A 22,255-nucleotide genomic window follows, 5' to 3' on the forward strand; every position below is an offset into this window, starting at 1 on the left:
GGACCATCACAACACTACAGTATAGGACCATCACAACACACTCACAACACTGCGTATAGGACCATCACAACACTACGGTATAGAACCATCACAACACTACAGTATAGGACCATCACAACACTACGGTATAGGACCATCACAACACTACGGTATAGGACCATCACAACACTCACAACACTACGGTATAGGACCATCACAACACTACAGTATAGGACCATCACAACACTACGGTATAGAACCATCACAACACTACGGTATAGGACCATCACAACACTACGGTATAGAACCATCACAACACTACAGTATAGGACCATCACAACACTACGGTATAGAACCATCACAACACTACGGTATAGGACCATCACAACACTACGGTATAGAACCATCACAACACTACGGTATAGGACCATCACAACACTACAGTATAGGACCATCACAACACTACAGTATAGGACCATCACAACACTACAGTATAGGACCATCACAACACTACAGTATAGAACCATCACAACACTACGGTATAGGACCATCACAACACTACGGTATAGAACCATCACAACACTACGGTATAGGACCATCACAACACTACAGTATAGGACCATCACAACACTACAGTATAGGACCATCACAACACTACAGTATAGGACCATCACAACACTACAGTATAGAACCATCACAACACTACGGTATAGGACCATCACAACACTACAGTATAGGACCATCACAACACTACGGTATAGGACCATCACAACACTACGGTATAGAACCATCACAACACTACGGTATAGGACCATCACAACACTACGGTATAGGACCATCACAACACTACAGTATAGGACCATCACAACACTACAGTATAGGACCATCACAACACTACGGTATAGGACCATCACAACACTACAGTATAGGACCATCACAACACTACGGTATAGGACCATCACAACACTACGGTATAGGACCATCACAACACTACAGTATAGAACCATCACAACACTACGGTATAGGACCATCACAACACTACGGTATAGGACCATCACAACACTACGGTATAGGACCATCACAACACTACAGTATAGGACAATCTGCAGGTACACACTCATTCTAGAAATAACATGGAGGCCTGTTAGAGAAGCTTCTCTATATGGAGTAGAATATGGAACATAGGAAGGAGCAGACACTCTCAGATTCCGTCCAACCACAACGTTATTGTTTTAGGGTAGAACAGTATTATAACAGAGTATAAACAGCTTGATCATAACATATAATGCATTGTGATGATAGAATGGACTATAGAACATGGAACATTGCCATTGAGAGTAAGCTAATGGAGAATCAGTGAATATTTACAAACAGGGTATCCTGTGGAAATGCCTGATCCTACAGTGGGCTACTGCAGCCACAAAAAGGCTTATGGGGCTTATGGTATTATTGGGGCAAGAGTGTCTGACAGGGGAACAATATACTATGGGGGATAGGAGTATCTGTTATGGAACAACACATCATGATAATAATATAGCCTCTACTGCATCAGATACTGTCACAGGACTGGTGGTCAGCAGTGTGGCCTGTGAAATTAAAAAGACTCAACAGTATTAATCAATCAAATGAAAGGATACAATAAACAGAGAAAACCACATTTGTTTTCTTATATATAAATACATTGAAGTCAAAATGACCCCCTCTTTTCCCTCAAAATATTTATGTTGAAAACAATTTAATAGCTTTCTACAACTAAACAAATATTATTCTTATTTTATATTTTCACTGATCCAAATAATGAATACACCCAGTTCTCCCACCCGTGTGGATCTGAGATCTGGAATTAAATCAAGTATACATTAATACATCCTTTCTTACACACACACACCATTCCTGGTATATACCTGGTATGTGTATAAGAGAGGATTTATGATTTATGAATTAGTCGGATTCGGTTGCAAAACGTTTTGCAACGGAAACCGTTCACTCCAAACGGAAAACGTTTTGCAACGAAAACGAGAGTTTCTATTGGAGAAATTCAAGTAGGTTCCTCCCTGTTTCGTTCCGTTTGGTTCCAAGAGTAAACGATAAACTATATATACACGCACACACTACATTGACACTCCCACGCACATTCACATACACTACATACGCTAACACATATAGGCTAACACACACACACAAAGACCGACACAACACAAACTTTTACACTCATAATTTGCTGCGGGTGCTCTGTTCTTTATTTTATTCTTATTATCGATCCTGATGTCTAGTCACTTTACCCTGCCTTCGTGTACATATCTACCTCAGATTCCCCGTACCTCTTCATGTTGATCTGGTACTGGTACTCCCTGTGTATATACTGTAGTTCCATCTTGTGTATTTTATTTTATTCCTCTTGTACTACTTTATTTTTAAACTCTGTGTCGTTGGGAAGGCTTCGTAAGCAAGCATTCCATGGTAAAGTCTACACCAGTTGTAATTCGGCCCATGTGACAAATACAATTAGATGTTATATTATTTGATTTAAACGGTTTCTTTTTCTAAAAGGTTTTTCCAACAGAATCCGACTAATGAATACACCAATGAAGTTCAATCAAATCCGCAAAAAAATGTTTTACTGTCAGAAGATAGGCTACTTGCACGGCGAGCTGACACTTCCTCCAGCTTTGGCAACATCCGGATTCCAGTCGAGATGGTCATGGCGGAGGGTGCAGCTGTTATGAGGAGGAATCGACCAGGGACTAAAGAAAAGGTACCAGATTTTAGCAACATGGTTTAATTTTAGTGTGTTCAATACTCATGTCTTGCATTTTTTTACTTGGGCACATTTTGTATCCTTTCCTAGACGGCCCGTTTGTCAGCTGCTAACGTTAGCTTACTTAACTAGCTAATGTTGCTAGTTAGCGAGGCTACATACAGCCAGCTGGCTAGCCAGTCAAAGTCAGGAGCTATAAGATATGGGTTGGTCACAGCTATCAAACGATGCCTGTTTGTATTGTCAATTGTCTGAAGTTATCTGAAAATAGAATCTACAGGTAGCTATCTAGTAGCGAACTACCTCGCCCTTAATCATGACTCTTAGTGCCATTAGATTACACATAAATCACTGGATGAATGTGGGAGTTTTGATAAGAGCCGCGACACTCGTTCTGAACATTAACACGGATAGTTTGCAGTACGATTTTGGAACATAACGACCTTTCATATCGGCGAGAAATAATGTAAAAACAACAACAAACATGTTAAATTGATACACACCTTTAAACAGTTAGGGGACCACATGAGCATATTTCCATTTTACAACGCCTGTTAAGGTACCTGTGCTAATTAGCTATCTCTGCGTCTCAGAACAACTGTGTGTAAACTGAAGACAGGCCACAAACATGTTGTCACTGAAAAACACTGTCCACTGCAACTGTGTTAACAGGTTAAACCAGTGGAGGCTGGTGGGAGGAGCTATATGAGGACCTCATTGGAATGCCATTACAATGAGCCCTTCCTCCTATAGCTCCTCCCAACAGCCTTCACTGGTGTACAGTAAGCTGTATTTTGCATTTGTGAAATCATTTGGATGTGACATGAACGTAGAGGGATTTATGGTTCTAGAACTGTACCACAATTGAGAATGGATTTAGATGGAGTATTTGGCTTCCAGAGCCAATTCACCCTTTAAACAGAACATGTAAGGTCCTTGGACTATAAGGAGTAATGTTAGGCTCCTTTAGTCCAATATTGGGCTAGTAGCTACCTATTCATTTACCAGACAGAGATAAGCTAGCTGGCGAGGTCTTTTTGTGCAGTTAGTTTGCCCTGCTGAGTTTCTTGTGTATGCCCACAGGACTTCTACAACTGGCCCGATGAGTCGTTCGAGGAGATGGACAGCACACTGGCTGTGCAGCAGGTGGGAGTCAGATGTCTCTGTTTTAATGTTTGAAATATCTTACTGTTTGAGTCATTTGCATATGATGACACCGTGGTTAATTGAAGAAGTTTAATCAGGCATTCTACTAGCTATGTAGCTAGGGATGATCTGTGTGGGCAGTTCTCTGTAACATTCTCCAGTATGGATGAGCAGTTGCATATAGACAAAATATCAGAGAAACTGTCATCTTTCAAATGTAGACAACAATCAGACTGCTACTCTGCCATTTGAGTTGCTGAGGTAGAATGGCTTAGTCAGGTGATGTATTTAATGCAGTTCTGTTCTGCTTCTAAAGTCTGTTTGTGGTTCTTCTCAGTACATCCAACAGAACATCCGTACAGACTGCTCCAACATGGACAAGATCCTGGAGCCCCCAGAGGGTCAGGATGAGGGGGTCTGGAAGTACGAACACCTCAGGTAGTGGCTGCCGTTTACCACTTAGAAGAAAGTCATGTGGACATCCAAAATGTCTACTGGTGCTGAAAACACATCCTCCTTTTAACATTTGGTCTTGTCTCGTGTCCTCTGTTTTTAGGCAGTTCTGTTTGGAGCTGAACGGACTTGCTGTGAAACTACAGGTATGCACTTACGATGGATCAGCAGGCCTGGGCAACTCCAGTCCTCGGGTCCTGATTGGTGTCACAGTTTTGCCCCAGTCCCAGCTAACACACCTGACTCTAATAATCACCTAATTGTGATCTTCAGTTTAGAATGACATTTAATGAATCAGCTATGTTTAATAGGGAAGGAGAAAAGGGGTGACACCAATCAGGCCCTGGAGGACTGGAGTTGCCCAGGCCTGTGACATAGCTCTTCAGGAAGATCATGTTGAACATCCATTCTTCTCACACTGTGTTTGTTGGAGTGGTAACGTCCAGTAAGTCTGTTACTAACATGTACTCTGTCTGTTCACAGGGAGAATGCCACCCAGACACATGCACCCAGATGACGGCAACAGAGCAGTGGATCTTCCTCTGTGCTGCACACAAGACTCCCAAAGAGGTAAGGTCCTCTCTGCCCACAGCATTTGTAGAGGTGGATCCCTCATCCAGTTCCTACCCTCTTTCCCTGGTATAAGAATAGAATACTAATATAAACCAGTTAGACTTTTATCCAAAGCCACTTAGTCTTAGTGACTTAGTCATGCTTGCATACATTTTCTGTTTTGAAGCATTTTGTTGGACTGTATCCTCTACATACGACTTATAGACAAACTTGTAACTTGGGTGGCCTCAGTGGGAATCGATCCCATGACACTTGGCGTTGCAAGCACCATGCTCTACCAACTGAGCCACACAAGATAGTTGTCCTCTGGCACCGAACATTCACCATGCCAGAACTAATAACAGCATTATAGTCATTATTGTATCATGGCTGGTACTCAAGCCTGTTGTTGTGTTTGCTGTCTCCTGCACAGTGTCCAGCCATCGACTACACCAGACACACTCTGGACGGAGCCGCCTGCCTCCTCAACAGTAACAAGTACTTCCCTAGCAGGTAACAACTGTTTACCGTGTTCCTATGTCTCCTGTGACTTTAACTTTCTCATTAACCCCCAGCACCCTTCACACAGAAATCAATCGTTTTTAAAAATTGAACACCATTTTATCCAAGTGATCATTCGCATTGTACTGATATATGCAGCTACCTACATTTGCTGTAAGCGTTGTAATAAAGTTGCTGTCTATAGATAGTGACCTGATTTGGTCTCTGTCCTATGGTAGAGTGAGCATTAAAGAGTCCTCAGTAGGGAAACTGGGTTCAGTTTGCCGGCGGATCTACAGGATATTCTCCCACGCTTACTTCCACCATCGTCAGATCTTTGACAAGTATGAGGTAAGCATTTTCTATGACTGTCTTTATTCCTGTGAATAGTGAATTGTAATTACACATGTACATACTGTAAAGCACTAACCCAAAGCCCTGAGGCTGTACATACTGTACTTAAAGCACTAACCCAAAGCCCTGAGGCTGTACATACTTTACTTAAAGCACTAACCCTAAACCTAGCCCTGAGGCTGTACATACTGTACTTAAAGCACTAACCCTAAACCTAGCCCTGAGGCTGTACATACTGTACTTAAAGCACTAACCCTAAACCTAGCCCTGAGGCTGTACATACTGTACTTAAAGCACTAACCCAAAGCCCTGAGGCTGTACATACTGTACTTAAAGCACTAACCCAAAGCCCTGAGGCTGTACATACTGTACTTAAAGCACTAACCCAAAGCCCTGAGGCTGTACATACTGTACTTAAAGCACTAACCCAAAGCCCTGAGGCTGTAAAGCACTAACCTGAGGCTGTACATACTGTAAAGCACTAACCCAAAGCCCTGAGGCTGTACATACTGTACTTAAAGCACTAACCCAAAGCCCTGAGGCTGTACATACTGTACTTAAAGCACTAACCCAAAGCCCTGAGGCTGTACATACTGTACTTAAAGCACTAACCCAAAGCCCTGAGGCTGTACATACTGTACTTAAAGCACTAACCCAAAGCCCTGAGGCTGTACATACTGTAAAAAGCACTAAAGCCCTGAGGCTGTAAAGCCCTGCCCTGAGGCTGTACATACTGTACTTAAAGCACTAACCCAAAGCCCTGAGGCTGTACATACTGTACTTAAAGCACTAACCCAAAGCCCTGAGGCTGTACATACTGTAAAGCACTAACCCAAAGCCCTGAGGCTGTACATACTGTAAAGCACTAACCCAAAGCCCTGAGGCTGTACATACTGTAAAGCACTAACCCAAAGCCCTAAGGCTGTACATACTGTAAAGCACTAACCCAAAGCCCTGAGGCTGGGATCCAATCTGATCCCGCGTTGTTGAACGTTCCAGTGGCTGTAGAGGTCACATTCCCGGTTAACGCTGAATATGTCGGCACAATGGGAAATGACCTTTACATTGTGCTACAATGCCTGATCAGATTGAATCCCATCCTAACTCTTACCCCAACAGGTTTCACATAGATTCAGCTGTGATTGTGATGATACTTGTTGCATTGTACTTAATATAATTTGACTCTGGTGTATTGGTTATCAGTGACTACAGCTTTTAACTAGCATTGGGTTTAGAAACGTTGTGATTTTCTATAGGAAAACTCAAGCGAATGCTCTTGCCCTCTCCAGAACGAGACGTTCCTGTGCCATCGGTTCACGCGCTTCGTGATGAAGTACAACCTGATGTCCAAGGACAACCTGATCGTACCCATCATGGAGGATGAGACTAACCCTAACGAAGCAGAGGGCGAGAGCGACGCCTGAGGACTGGGATCTGAAGAGGATCTGCTACACCCTGCCAAACTGGCTGTCTCACACACCCACCCACAACCACACAATACACTAAAGTACACTAAAATCACCAGTTTTTAAGTAGAATATTTTCAATATTGTATGAACATCCTAATTTAGCTTGTATGTTTCAGAGAACAAGACAATTTTGTGGTTAAATGACTAACCAATATACACTGTGGCCAGTTAATTAGGTACACCCATCTAGTACCGGGTCAAACCCCGCTTTGCCACCAAAACAGCCTGAAATTTTCAGGGCATGGATTCTACAAGGTGTCGGAAACGTTCCACATGGATGTGGGTCCATGCAGACGGGATGGCATCACGCCGTAGCTGCAGATTGGACGGCAGGAACATTGATGCTGCAAACAGCCCGGTCTACCTCATCCCAAAGATGCTCTCTCTAGTGGGTTTGGTCAGCAACAATGTTCAGATACGCTGTGACGTTCGATCGTTGCTAAATTGGTATCAAGGGACCTAACGTGTGCCAGGAAAACGTTCCCCACACCAGTACACCACCGCCACCAGCCTGTACCGTTGACACCAGGTAGGATGGGTAAACGTACTCATGCTGCTTACGCCAAAACCTGACTGTCATCAGCATGAACCTGGAAACGGGATTCATCAGACCAGGCAAGGTTTTTCCACTCCTCAATTGTCCAGTGTTGGTAGTTGCGTTCCCACTAGTGCTTCTTCTTAGTTTTAGCTGATAGGACTGGAACCCCGTGTGGTCGTCTGCTACAATAGCCCATCCGTGACAAGGATCAACGAGTTGTGCGTTTCGAAATGCTGTTCTGCACACCACTGTTGTACTGTGCCGTTAGTGGCCAGCCTGTTAGCTTGCACGATTCTTGCCATTCTCCTTGGACCTCTCATCAACGAGCTGTTTTCACCCACAGAACTGCCGCTGACTGGATGGTTTTTGTTTGTCGCACCATTCACAGTAAACTCTAGACACTCGTGCGTGAAAATCCCAGGAGGCCGGCTCTTTCAGAGATATTGGATCCGGTGCGCCTAGCAGACGATCACCACGCTCAAAGTCACTTAGGCCGCTAGTTTGACACATTCTAGCATTCAATCAAACAGTTACTGAATGGCTCGATGCCTGTCTGCCTGCTTTATAGAGCAAGCCACAGCCACGTGACTCACTGTAGGAGCGAATCATTTTGGTGAACAGGGTGGTGTACCTGATAAACTGTGACACCCTTTGCTAGTTACTTTATCATGTGTTTCTGTTTGGTCCTCAGGCAGCATTTACACAGGCAACCAAATTCTTATGGGCAAAATAATTGCTCTGGTTGGTCAAAAGACTAATTGGTGGCAAAAGATCATAATTGGGCTGTCTGTGTAAATGCAGCCTTTGTTGTGTTCTAGGTGTCAGGAACTCTGGTCTAATGTAGAGCTACAAGTTAATATAACAGGTATTTAATAAACAGGCTACATTATACAGGTTGATATAACAGGTATTTAATAGTCCTGATATTTCTGACTACTGTATATAAAACCATGTCAGTCTTCCATCCTAGATTAAGGAAGTGGAAGGACATGATTAATTGCAGACTATAACAAAAATGGTTTTTAGGGTTTTATTCCACTAATGGCTGAGTTTAGGATTAGTGGAGGGGAAGATGATCCTAGATCGGCTGAGGTTAAGATTAGGGGAAGATGATCCTAGATCGGCTGAGGTTAAGATTAGGGGAGGGGAAGCTGATCCTAGATCGGCTGAGGTTAAGATTAGGGGAGGGCAGGCTGATCCTAGATCGGCTGAGGTTAAGATTAGGGGAGGGCAGGCTGATCCTAGATCGGCTGAGGTTAAGATTAGGGGAGGGGAAGCTGATCCTAGATCGGCTGAGGTTAAGATTAGGGGAGGGGAAGATGATCCTAGATCGGCTGAGGTTAAGATTAGGGGCTGGGAAGCTGATCTATACCTAGGGGAAGCTTCAACCCAGAGCCAAAAAAAGGCAACATTGCCGCAGGATATCCTGTTTACTGGGCCAGAGTTCCTACATCTTTGACATGGCACAAGGACTGCTTTCCTAATAACTGGTTTCTATAGAAGGGGATGGGGGTGTTTTACGTTCATGTCATTTAGGGCAACAATCTCTCACTGTATTTATTTAAAATAAAGGAATTTGATGTTTTCATTATTGGTTAAAATTAATGACAGCTACTCAGAAATGCCTTAGGTTTTCAAAGCACAATTATGTCTCATTCACTTTCTATATTCTTGTCAAATGATGAACTATTACTCAGGCAACACAACGATGTGTTTGACGGTGTTGCCATTTTGTCCCTGGTGGATATCCAGTCACTGTTTCTTATTAAAATATCTGATATTTACAATCAAGTGCCATGTGTTCCTATTGTACATGTGTGACCTGTAGTCTTCACGTTTTTAAACGGGCTTCCATTTCATCAGTAAGGGTTGTTTCCCTGGGCTCAATGACACACGGACGTATCCATCCTTCTCAAGGGTTCAAACTTTATTCGTACCAACAAGACGACCCACTTCTGAACACAACAAGTCTTAAACATTCCCCCCCCAATATTCAGAAAGAACAAGGCACAATGTAATGTGCAGAAGAACATCAAAGTAAACATCCAAATGTTAGCTAGTGTTCAGAACTATATACAAAACATACATGCACTGATGTTAAAACAAAATCTTAACTGTGAGGTCAAGACAACTTCGCCTCATTTATAAAAAGGGTAGACGAACAGAGCATATCTTAACTCCAAAACAATATGACATTTTTTAAAAGACTGTACTTTGGAGCAAAGCATAGTTGATCTGCTCCTCAGGTTGAGTAATGGGATTACAGGAGGTAGAGGTGGAATATCCCCAAACTGAACTTCAAACGTCTAACATTGTAATAAATAGTTCAACATTTATGTATGTTTTAAAAAGCAAGACACATTGACTTGACAATGTGGTGCTATGACAATATGTAGAGTAAAACCTGTTTATTCAAATGGAACATTGAGAAATTACAGGCATGCTTGGAATACAACAAAATACTCTTCCTAAAATTGTCATTTCAAATCAAACTTTAATTCTGTTTTATTAATAACTGTCCAAATCAAATTGACCTAAACAGTTATTTTAATGATAAATTAACAGAACATGGGAGCACTTATTTAAGAAATGATTCTGTCATTTCTTTTCTTCTGGCATTGACTTTCACTATGATCAATTCTCAACAAGAAAACAAGTATGTTTCAGAGCAAAACGGCATAACTTTTCAATTATGAACCGTTGTGGAAAATTCAAGATGTTTCTACCCTGATTATATATATTTTTTTACAGGGACGATCATGAAATGAAAGTGAATCGCAGTTCACACAAAACAAAACCAGACACCTCATAGTACATGCAATCCAGCTATTCAAATAATTATTCAAAAAAATAGGCCTCAATGAAATATGTGATGTCATAAATTCTTTAGTTAAATCTCAACTCTGACACCCATAGCTTATCAGTTATAGAATACAATTTTAACAGAATACATGCATAACCAATGAGGGAGCAGACCAAGACAGGATGCAGGAGAAAAAGTAACCAAACCGTGTAGACCTGAGGGAACCCAGGGTGACTCATGACTGAACCCAGGGTGACTCATGACTGAACCCAGGGTGACTCATGACTGAACCCAGGGTGATTGAAGTTGATGAAGATGAGGCGAATAATTTACAGGCAGGAAAGAGCGGCAAAAAGAGCTTGCCTTGTTGACCTTCCAATCTTGAAATGTCCCAGCCGTCACACAAAGCCGACGAAAGACCATGTGAATCTGTTTGACTGATGTTCATTGTACTTTATTTGTGGTCCCAGTCCAGTGGACAGAGTTATTTTGATGTTACCCTTCATCTGGAGGGCACATTGTTTTTAGAGACTCACAATCACAGCAAAATCTATATGAAACAGCTCTTGAAAACATGAGATACATAAAAATGCTAAATGTATAAAAAAAAAATGTATAAAATCTCCTGGTTATGTATTTTTTCATCCAGTTGGAGAATTATGTAACGATTAACTCTCTAGGGATCTATTTGCACTCCTCTGTGACAGCAGCCTAATTATTTTAAAATACATTTCCCAACATGTATTGCAGTCACATTATAAAGACAGTAATCTTGACTATTCTAATACCAATGAGATAAAACATGCCCAATGGCAGATAGAGAGCTTTTATTTAGAACTAATATTGGCAGTAATCTTCGTTAATACTTTTTTTTGCTTTGCGTTAAGAGCTAATTTGAAAAAGAAAATGTGTGATTGGCCAATAGGCCAATATAAAGCAGTATCAGGAAATAGCTCCCTTTGCTTCTATACTCTGAACGATTACATGGCAAAAATTTGACACAAATGCCAAAGGAGGAACATTCTTGTTACAAAAGATCGTTTAGCTTAACTTTAAGCTGAATCGTGCATTGGGTTAGTTATGAAACAGTTCAACAGTACAATGCAGTACCAGGAGCTAGTTATCCCTCCCTGAGTCGTGGGGAAAACACCAGAGGAAGCTATGCACCTTTTCAGTCCAGAAGTGATAGAACGAGCACTTACATCATAGTGCTTACAGTACTTTTTAGTAGCTAAAATGATTCATATTCTCAATATTCTATTAAATTATAGTAAACAGATGAACATTCAGCGAGCACATAGTTGTCTGGACTGAATAATATGATGCGTGTGAAGGGTTGGAGGAGACAGGGTCATGGAGAGATTGAGAAGCGGGTGGAGAGATAGAGAAGTGGGTCTTTCTGCCTGAGGAGATGGGCGTTTCATTGGCTGAAAGGAAACGTGGATATACTCTACTTGAGTGGTTCGGTGGCGGGCGGAGGGGAGGGGTCAGTGGTGATTTCTGGGCGGTACTCCTTGCGCAGGTGGGCGTAGTGCGGGTTGCGGCCGTACCTGGGCTTCAGGCTGACCGGCGAGGAGGGGTAACCTCGCCTCATGGCGTGGAACTTCTGTTCCTAGATGGGGAACGTAACAGACACAACACATGACAATCCTTCATCACAACAGACCAATAAAGATGATTCTCTAGCATGCATTATCATATGATGTCATAATAAGTTTATACTGGTACCTTTCCTGGTTCTTGCTGTATCATCACAGGTGTCATCCCCCCTGGACTTTGTGGGTAGTATGATAACGTGTGATTGTAGGCTGGTTGCACCATGTGGTCGATGAACTGCTGCTATGGTAGAACAAGTAAGCACTGAGTACGGTTTTATACATCAACTGTCACCTAATGCTGAAGCTATGAAGTAGCATATGGGAAATAGTACACTGACCGAGGGAACTACAAAATGGTTGTGTTCAGTAGGTCGTACTGTGGCAAAACATTTTGAAACAGTCAATGTGCCTTTCTTATTGGACCAAGGTAGTTTTTTCTCAGTTTTGAGCGTAATGAACAGAACCCAGGTCAGGATGTTATCAACCTCTGGGATGGGGGCCTCTATGAGGGGCATGGCAGGCTGGACACATCCCCCGTCGCTGGGCTGCTCCATGGGCTGGTACAGGAGCTCAGAGGGCTGCATGTACAACACTGGGCTGGAGGGCACTGGAGACTGACAAACACACACACAATTAGTTGAGATTTAGGATCCACCTTGCCTCTGATAAAAACCCACTCACAAACATAGAGGTGAAGAGCACAGAAGCCCATCTCCTTCTCTTACCTGAGGAACGTTCCATTGCAGGTGACTAGGGTGACACTGTGTAGGGGCCTGAAGGACACAGAGTATAGGAAACAGATCAGTACCCAGGAGTACACCAGCTTTCTCCTGGGATAACACCTCAATACCATTACATCTGAACAGCTGACTTGGCTGTCATTGGCTGAGGTACCAGTATTTACAATGGATGTCTTATGATGCTGTACTGGTGACTACGGTTAGCCTGGTCCCAGATCTGTTTGTGCTGTCTTGCCAACTCCTATGGTCATGGACAACATTGCCTATAGAATACAAACAGATCGGGGATCAGGCTGGTCAGCTGAGCTGTAATAGTGTTGGTGAGACGATCCAGGACAGTCTGCTCTGACCTGGTAGTGATGGTAGGCTGGCTGCTGGTAGATGGGTGGAGGCTGGTGGGTCAGCATGACTGGAGAGCCAGGCACTGAGCGGGGCTACAAGGACACATGTAACATGTGGGACACCAGCCATGTACGAAATAACATTTATCTTTACGCCAAAAAAAGCAAATGTACAATAACTTAAGATTTTATCAAATGCAATTAATTGTATAAAATGACTAAAACACTGTAGTATGTCGTGTCTGTTTCCTGGATGAAACATGATCAGTAGTCTCTCTATGATTCTCACATGTTGCTGTGTGTTCAAATCAAATCTTCATGTAGAATGCACATTTCATTCACCACCAGGGAAGATGTGGCATGAGCACATGGCTGAGTGAAGGATAGGACTCACAGGCCAGTGGTAGGGGGCGGAGGGGCTCATCTCTGGGGTGTGGAAGTAAGCCACTCCGTTGTGGTAGGTGTAGGGGTACCCCGTAGGGGTGGTGAGGTACATGGTTCCACAGGGGGTGGGTATCATGGCAGGAGTATGGCTGGACACAGAGAAGCTGTTTGCTGAGTGGAGGAGGAAGGAGGCACAAGTCAACCACCAGGTTATGTACAAAGGCAAACGTTGTCGACACTCAATCCCAGGTGATGATTCAGAATTTTAAAGCCAACAAGTGCAAGAGCACATTAGTCCCCACCCACCACGATCAAGATAAGACAATATATGGTATGATAGTTCAAATGTTCAATGATGCATTACAAACGTGTTGAAAAAGTAATTTCCACCACTATGTAATGCTACTGCTTCAGCTGTCACTCATCTACAGCATGGGAAGGCAACCCTGTTCCTGAGGTGCTGCAGGATTCTGTTCAATCTAGGCACCACACCTGACCAAATGAGCTAATTGATCAGTTCAGTGACTGCCTAAATTCACCACCTGACCAAATGAGCTAATTGATCAGTTCAGTGACTGCCTAAATTCAACACACCTGGTCTTCCAGGTCGGTTAAAGCGCTTCAGGACCAGGGTGGCCTACCCCGGCTCTAAGGGGCTCTGTTACTTACGGTGACCTCCCACTTGCTGCTTGCGGACGGCCTGGCCGATGTTGAGCCTCTTGTCCCGGAAGCACAGTCTGTCAGCCTGGGGATGTGGTGGTGGCAGAGGGACAGGGGGTATCCGGTACAGATTGAGACAGATCACTTTACACTGAACATTTACTACCTATGACCATGTCTTTACTGGTGATGGACTGAGCTAGATCTAATGTGTATTTGAGCTGCTGTCCTCTAGTAGGAGATATAAGGTTTGTATCGTATCGTCTCTATCTCATATCTGTACTAGAGGTCGACCTCTAATCTGTACATATGTATATATATATCTGTATATTGGCTCTACACTCTTAGAAAAAAAGGTGCCGTCTAGCACCTAAAAGGGTTCTTCGGCTATCCTCATAGGGGAACCGTTTTGGATTCCATGTGGAACCCTTTCCACAGAGGGTTCTACATGTAACCAAAAATAATTATACCTGGAACCAAAAAGGGTTCTCCTATGGGGACTGCCAAAGAACCCATTTGGAACCCTTTTGTCAAAGAATGTACTTTTAGTTACTCACATCATGAAGGATTCTCTCTGTATCCTCCTGGGTCTCAAAGGTAACAAAGCCATATCTGTGGGATGGACACAAACACAAGGCAATGATACAGTGTCCCTGGATTACATTTCCATTGTCATACTTTAGTTAATAAACATCATTGCAGGTGTCATCCAGTCTGCGAGGCAGAACATCTACAGTTTAACTGAACTCACCCTTTTGACACCCCAGCACGGTCAATCACTATCTTCACCTCCTTCACTGCTCCATGCTGGGAGAAGAAGCGTCTCAGGTCGCTCTCATTGGTCTACACACAAAAAGAACACACCCTTTTCATGGTCCAGTAACATGCAGCAGCAGCAAAAAGGTCAAGTTAGGTCGCAAAACACAAAACCAGGAGGCCCTATGAAAGTAAAGAAAGAGACAAAAGTCACCTTGAAATCAATGCCTCCCACAAAGATGCGGTTAGGGATGATGGTGCCAAAGCGGGGGGCATGGTGAGAGGGAGAGGTGTCGTTGCTGGGGTCAGGAGGAGGAGAGGGAGTACTGGTCTGCGTGCAGATTGAGATTAGCTTGAAACAGAACAAGAGCATCACTGGATTGGCCATCCTCACCAATGCTGAAAAATTCTGATAATGTAGCAAAAATTATCTATTTTACAAAGCAATATCGTTTGATATCTTTAAGACAAAGGGTATGTTGTAAGCCTTTGATCTTTCAAAACAAACTGTCTCTACAACTGTATTCTTGGGGACAACTGCGGCTTGAAAAGAGGTTGTCTTTGTAGATGCACTTTTGTTTTGTCTAGAGCTGGGAATAACTAGCCAACCCTGAGTGACCTTTTGCTTTTTAAAGCCTATAATATGGCTCACTGAAATGCATGAGAAACTGCACAATGCTAGGCTAAGGTTTAGGAGAGAGAACTTAGCTAGTTAGCTAGCTAAAAGCTAACAAGAGTCAGCCAACACATTTTCGATCAGGAGAAACATGCAAGATCAATCACCATTTACCAATAAACGAGTTACAACATAACTTAATCTGGTTTGGAATACATTATCTATATCAAGCGACATATAACTGAACATAAATAACGCTAGTTAACATAACTTATCTAGCTATCTATCTAAACTAAAGACCTTGCTAACTTTATGCACTGGAAGCTAACATTAGTGATAGCTAGACAATATCGTTAGCATTCAAGAGTGACATTTTAACTTGCTGGTTATATTACATTAATTTATATAATTGTAGTATTGGCAACCCATTGTTACATGAATCAAATATACCGACACACAAACGCAACACTTATCTGTTTAGCTACTTCGCTAAACATATATATATAAAAAAGCTAGCTAGCTAAGATAAATATGTTGTAAAAAAATATATATACATATATATATTTTTACAACATATTCATCTTAGCTAGCTTGCAAGATGGCAAGTAAAGTTAGTACGCTGGTGAAAGGTAACTTACGGTTATTTCGTTCTCCATCGTAGACACCGTGCTTAACTAGATGTCGTGAACAAGTAAAGTGGAAACAAATAATTCAGCAAGACAATGGCAGCTCAAGTTAAAACACCTTGCAAGGAGGTGCACACAGCCAGGAACAGCCGAGCCTGTATCAGAGTCATCAACACCAGTCTATCTGCAGTATGAACGAAGGGAAAATATCTGGCGTTTACCAGATTGAGCTCGTCCTAAACCACTCATATTCATAGGTGGGCTACATGGGTTACATTTCTATTGTTATAGTTGTATTTAACCAGAGAAACATGTATCTATAGATTATTGTTAGTTTGTTTCCATGTGCCAAAGGTAGGAAACTTTAGAGCAGTCGCAGGTTAGCTAGCTAGTTTAATTGCGTTTTATTTCCCGCTCTTCCAGGCTCTGCCGCCCTCAACTTGTCCAGATGGCACTTTCCCAGTCCCCGATGACCACGTTGATGGCGGGAGAAAAGCCCTTTTTATGAAAAACGTTTTTATTGAACAATTTCAGTTCATTCCTACATTAATTTACAATAAGTGTACATGAATGAACATGGTAATTATCGTATTATTAACATTTTGGCACAAATATTCTACAAAGAAAACTATCGCCCGAGTCTGTATGGTTGGTACCGGGTTCTGTACCAACCGGGTTCTGTCTTGCCTGGTTGCCATTTTTTTTTTTAAAGCTCATGTTCAACTCCTTGTACTTCATATTCACATGACTTGGAGTACAAGGACTGGAATGTTAGCTAAACAGACTGTGGCAACCAGCATTCTTTTGCTAGGTCTTTACATTACATAGGCCTATTGAAAGCATTGAATTGATTTTGTGTGCAAGCATCCAATATTGCTATTAGTGCCTAATATGTTGCAGTTGTTGTGCAGTAAGGTACAATCGTACAGGTGCTATTACTGGTTGCTTTCCCCTGCTCAAACGCTGCATGCATAAACCAATGGTTGCCTTCCCTGTCATCAACTGTGCAGTTTTGCATCAAAATGCTAAAACACAAGATGTGGTTAGTTGATACATAAAATACCTATCCGGCGTTATAAAATCTGGCTAAGTGTCAGCTACGTCAGAGCAGAGGAACACGGCCTTGTTTTGTCCTGTTCCCTGGCCTATCAGAATGTCACACCCGTTCACGCTGCTGGTGCTCGGCTTACCTACCTGGGAGCATTGAGGTCCAGGGAGGCTGGAGGGTGAACCGTGCATTTCTCCACGGTCCTGGGAGAGACAGGGTTTAGTGCCATGAAAGAAAGAGACACTGTGAGAACTCTGTCGCCAGGCTTGTCTGTGCTGCACTTACCAGGACGGTATCGTTTAACCGTGAACTGTGGGCCATGAGCACCGCCATCCACCCTCTCCTGCCCCATATCTCTCACTCGGGGTTGCTTTGCTTATTGCAGTCCCTCCTTTTACTTTATCCTTCTCTAGCCCAGACCAATGAAAGAGTTATAGTATATACACTCTGTCTTGGCTAAACACGAAGTATACAAAACATTAGGAACACCTGCTGTTTCCATGACACAGGCTGACCAGGTGAATCCTGGTGAAAGCTATGATCCCTTATTGATGTCACTTGTTTAATCCACTTCAATCAGTTTAGATGAAGGGGAGGAGACAGGTTAAATAAAGATTTTAAGACATGGATTGTGTATGTGTGCCATTCAGAGGGTGAATGGGCAAGACAAAAGATTGAAGTGCCCTTGAACAGACTATAGTAGTAGGTGCCAGGCGCACTGGTTTGTGTCAAGAACTGCAACGCTGCTGAGTTTTTCATGCTCAACAGTTTCCTGTCTGTATCAAGAATGGTCCACCAGCCAATGTGACACAACTGTGGGAAGCATTGGAGTCAACATGGGCCAGCATCCCTGGGGAACGCTTTTGACACCTTGCACCTTGTCCATGCCCTGACAAATTGGGGCTGTTCTGAGTGCAAACTCAATTTTAGGAAGGTGTTCGTAATGTTTGGTAATACTCAGTGTATATTCTTCCTGGTTTGGTCAGTCTTATGGCCAGTATGCAATATACTGGCTATATGTCTCCAGAATAATATAGGCCTGAATAAATATTTATGCAATATTCAAGTCACAAGAGGGCAATGTTTCCCTCTGAATTTGTGCTGGTTAGGCCAAAACACAGCCTGCCTGTCTACTACAACATGTCATGAACTGGGTTTGCTTGACATTTCTAATCCAGAGAATGGTAAAGCATGTTGTAGGTCTAGTATGTAATGAGATGTTTAGATTTGATAACTGTGTTCTGTCAGGCAATATGACTCATAACAGCTTCATCCACCACCAGGATAGGTTCAGGCCTATCGCTGGGAGGGTTAGGCCTATAGGATGTGTCTGTCTGACTCCTAGGCAGGGGGACAAAGTACCTGACAGACTCAGCTTCTAATGCAGATGTACATCTGGGGCAGTATTTCCCGAGCCTTACACACCTGATTTAAAGGTGTGATGATGAGTTGATTAGTGGAATCAGGCGTGTAGTACTGGGGCAAAAACATGGCCTCCTCAGCCTGACAGGGCTGCATGCGGAAAGGAGTCTCCATCAAATACAGTTGTATATGTCACATGCTTTGTAAACAACAGGTGTAGACTAATAATACAATATTTAACTTACGGGCATTTCCGAACAATGCAGAGAGAAAAATAATAGAAAAATAATAACGCAAGGAATAAATACACAATGAGTACCAATAACTTGGCTGTTTACACGGGGTACCAGTACTGGGTCGATGATAACTTCGCTGTTTACACGGGGTACCAGTACTGGGTCGATGATAACTTGGCTGTATACACGGGGTACCAGTACTGGGTCGATGTGCAGGGGTACAGTCAGGTTACAGTCAGCCATGTAGACCCCTTTTAACTTAGTCAGGGTTGACATGTAGCCTCTTTTACTCAGTCAGGGTTGACATGTAGCCTCTTTTACTCAGTCAGGATGACAAGTAGCCTCTTTAAACTCAGTCAGGTTTAACATGTAGCCTCTTTTACTCAGTCAGGTTTGACATGTAGCCTCTTTTAACTCAGTCAGGTTTGATATGTAGCCTCTTTTAACTCAGTCAGGATTAACATGTAGCCTCTTTTAACTCAGTCAGGTTTGACATGTAGCCTCTTTTAACTCAGTCAGGATTAACATGTAGCCTCTTTTAACTCAGTCAGGGTTGACAAGTAGCCTCTTTAAACTCAGTCAGGTTTGGCATGTAGACATGTAGCCTCTTTTAACTCAGTCAGGTTTGACATGTAGCCTCTTTTAACTCAGTCAGGGTTGACATGTAGCCTCTTTTAAATCAGTCAGGGTTGACATGTAGCCTCTTTTAACTCAGTCAGGTTTGACATGTAGCCATGTAGCCTCTTTTAACTCAGTCAGGATTGACATGTAGCCATGTAGCTTCTTTTAACTCAGTCAGGTTTGACATGTAGCCTCTTTTAACTCAGTCAGGGTTGACATGTAGCCTCTTTTAACTCAGTCAGGGTTGACAAGTAGCCTCTTTTAACTCAGTCAGGATTGACATGTAGCCATGTAGCTTCTTTTAACTCAGTCAGGGTTGACATGTAGCCATGTAGCTTCTTTTAACTCAGTCAGGATTGACATGTAGCCATGTAGCTTCTTTTAACTCAGTCAGGGTTGAGATGTAGCCTCTTTTAACTCAGGTGTGTGCTTTAGAGTGAGAAAAAGGTTCCACTCTTCAAGTTCCCCTGCACCTCCTTCAGTATTTTAGACTATTAACAAGCTGTGACAACAACAGAACACCGACCTGCTGAACTTATAACAGCAAGTCACCACCCTAGACGTTGTAGTGCCTCTCCCTGAGTCCCATTGAGCTATGTTTGATTTACAGGAGTATTTCTGGTTCTGCGCCCAGATATCTAACTGATTACTTTCCTCGTGTTAGGGGTGCACATAATCACAGCACCAGATCAGGTGTTGTTAATGTGTGCTTATACAGGTTCAGGAGTAATGCTGACGATTTTCTAGTTATATGTGTATTTTCCAGTTATATTGGTGCTTGTTTTTTTTTAATGGTTGAATCAACAAACTAAACTAAAAGTTTCTGTCCTTAAGTCAAATTGGGCCAGGTAGTGTTAGCCGGAGAGAGACAGTGGAGGGGAGAATGGGTGGGCGGCCAATTAGCGGCGCAGGTAGCAAGAGCCTCGTTAAAGACAGGGCTGATTCAGGTGGTGCAGTCGGAGCACTTTGTTAATAAAGCTAGTACATGTAATTTGGACGCTCTGCCCCACACTACGCCACTTGACGCTGTGCTGATCCTCAAAGAGCCACTTTGTCTCTGATTATAGGCCTCGTGCAGCTATAATTTCTCTCAGATTGAAGTCAGATCACTCTAGTCTTGACAGTCTGTAAATTGCATTTTATTTTTTCCCCAACCTCTCTTACCACAACAAAGGGATACAGCATCAGTTGTACCAAGAGAGCACAAGGCAGCAAATCGCCTGCTCCATTACCTGTAATGCATCGACCACTCAGAGGGGGGCGGCATACTGAAAAGTGTTCACGTCCAAACTTTCCCCTCCTGTGTGGGCTTTTATTGTTACGCATATGCTGGTTGGACAAATTTCCGTTTTTATGTCTCTGCTTTTTTCCTGGATTGAATTGGCAAATGAGTGTTTTATACTGGACTACTGAACTAGGCCTATGCTCTAGAGCTGAGGACAAAGAAGACATTGCCTAAGGATGAGCTGGTTGGGTTCAAACGTCATTCCATTTACATCCTACCTCTGTACAATTTAGATTTTCAAAAGACCTCTCTCTCTCTCTCTCTCTCTCTCTCTCTCTCTCTCTCTCTCTCTCTCTCTCTCTCTCTCTCTCTCTCTCTCACAGACTTGTCTTGTCCCTCCATACATCAACACTCTTGGTCATACAGCACTTACCAGCTCCCCACTGTTCACTGAAAGCCTCATAAAATTAGCCCCATGATGAATCCCCTTCTTCCTTGTTCCTTCTTCATTATTTCAACCCCCCATCCCCCCATTGTCTGCCCTCCCTACTCTGCAATATGGACCTCTCAACTGGGGCTGAAGTCACTTGTTGTCCACAGCCACTGGAAGTTAATTGGCGCTTTAAATTTGCCAACGAAGTCTTACTGTGCTAAATGAACATGGCTTTGCTTGATAATTACAGCAATCTAGCACCCCTCCCATTTACATCCCACAAAGACGGTTTTAGACAGAAGGCTTCTCTGAGAACATCTCTTGCTTTAAACAGAAACGGAATATGAAGGGGCCCATTCTTTTGATCTACTGTGGAAAACTACCTGTATCCATACATGCATGGCTGAGCGTATGTTTTTACACAGTATTCAGTTATATGGGGAACTTTAGTTTCTACAGTAGAACTCCCTGTATTTTGGCATGTTGTTATTCTCTGGTTGTCACACCCTGACCATAGTTTGCTTTGTATGTTTCTATGTTTTGTTTGGTCAGGGTGTGATCTGAGTGGGCATTCTATGTTGTGTGTCTAGTTTGTCTATTTCTATGTTTGGCCTGATATGGTTCTCAATCAGAGGCAGGTGTTAGTCATTGTCTCTGATTGGGAACCATACTTGGGTAGCCTGTTTTGTGTTGGGTTTTGTGGGTGGTTGTTTCCTGTCTTTGTGTTTGTTGCACCAGATAGGGCTGTTTCGGGGTTTCCAAGTTTATTGTTTTGTATTATGTTCATGTTTAGTTTTTTTATTAAAAAACATGAACTTCAACCACGCTGCATTTTGGTCCGCCTCTCCTTCCCAGGAAGAATCCCGTTACACTGGTTTAAACCTATGTCTGTATCCTATATATCTGCCTGTCCCCTCACTCTGGCAGGCTGGCAGGCCTGAAATCTGATATGATGCAACATGACATGACAACCCTCCTGCCAACTGTCCTGCCACTGTCACTGTCACACCCAAGGGAAAGGGTATAGCTAGGTAGATCAGGGTATAACCTACAGTA

At 42.8% G+C, this 22,255-nt stretch overlaps 2 protein-coding genes across 3 annotated transcripts; one reads left to right on the forward strand and one right to left on the reverse strand.

Annotated features, from left to right (window-relative positions):
* The first annotated feature begins 2,574 nt into the window (after positions 1-2,574).
* On the forward strand, positions 2,575-9,537 carry LOC115116287 (MOB-like protein phocein). Its single transcript, XM_065023185.1, has 8 exons — positions 2,575-2,734; positions 3,821-3,883; positions 4,221-4,321; positions 4,440-4,482; positions 4,820-4,906; positions 5,322-5,401; positions 5,629-5,740; positions 7,033-9,537. The coding sequence occupies exons 1-8, from the start codon at positions 2,675-2,677 to the stop codon at positions 7,165-7,167; spliced, it is 681 nt and encodes a 226-aa protein (XP_064879257.1). The 5' UTR covers positions 2,575-2,674; the 3' UTR covers positions 7,168-9,537.
* A 119-nt stretch (positions 9,538-9,656) lies between these two features.
* LOC115115179 (protein boule-like) lies at positions 9,657-16,679 on the reverse strand. Of its 2 annotated transcripts, none has more exons than XM_065023184.1 (11): positions 16,287-16,679; positions 15,247-15,363; positions 15,028-15,119; positions 14,834-14,888; positions 14,286-14,361; positions 13,627-13,787; positions 13,242-13,325; positions 12,877-12,924; positions 12,637-12,765; positions 12,282-12,389; positions 9,657-12,165 (listed from the first exon to the last, which is right to left on the reverse strand). In XM_065023184.1, exons 1-11 carry the CDS (start codon positions 16,302-16,304, stop codon positions 12,004-12,006), a joined length of 1,050 nt encoding a protein of 349 aa, XP_064879256.1. In that variant the 5' UTR covers positions 16,305-16,679; the 3' UTR covers positions 9,657-12,003. The 2 variants fall into 2 exon arrangements, with proteins under 2 accessions (XP_064879256.1, XP_029499529.2); XM_029643669.2 differs by having other exon boundaries at positions 15,247-15,384.
* Between the last annotated feature and the right edge of the window lie 5,576 nt (positions 16,680-22,255).

Source organism: Oncorhynchus nerka, linkage group LG2 (genome assembly GCF_034236695.1).
Source record: "Oncorhynchus nerka isolate Pitt River linkage group LG2, Oner_Uvic_2.0, whole genome shotgun sequence".
NCBI classification, from domain to species: Eukaryota; Metazoa; Chordata; class Actinopteri; order Salmoniformes; family Salmonidae; genus Oncorhynchus; species Oncorhynchus nerka.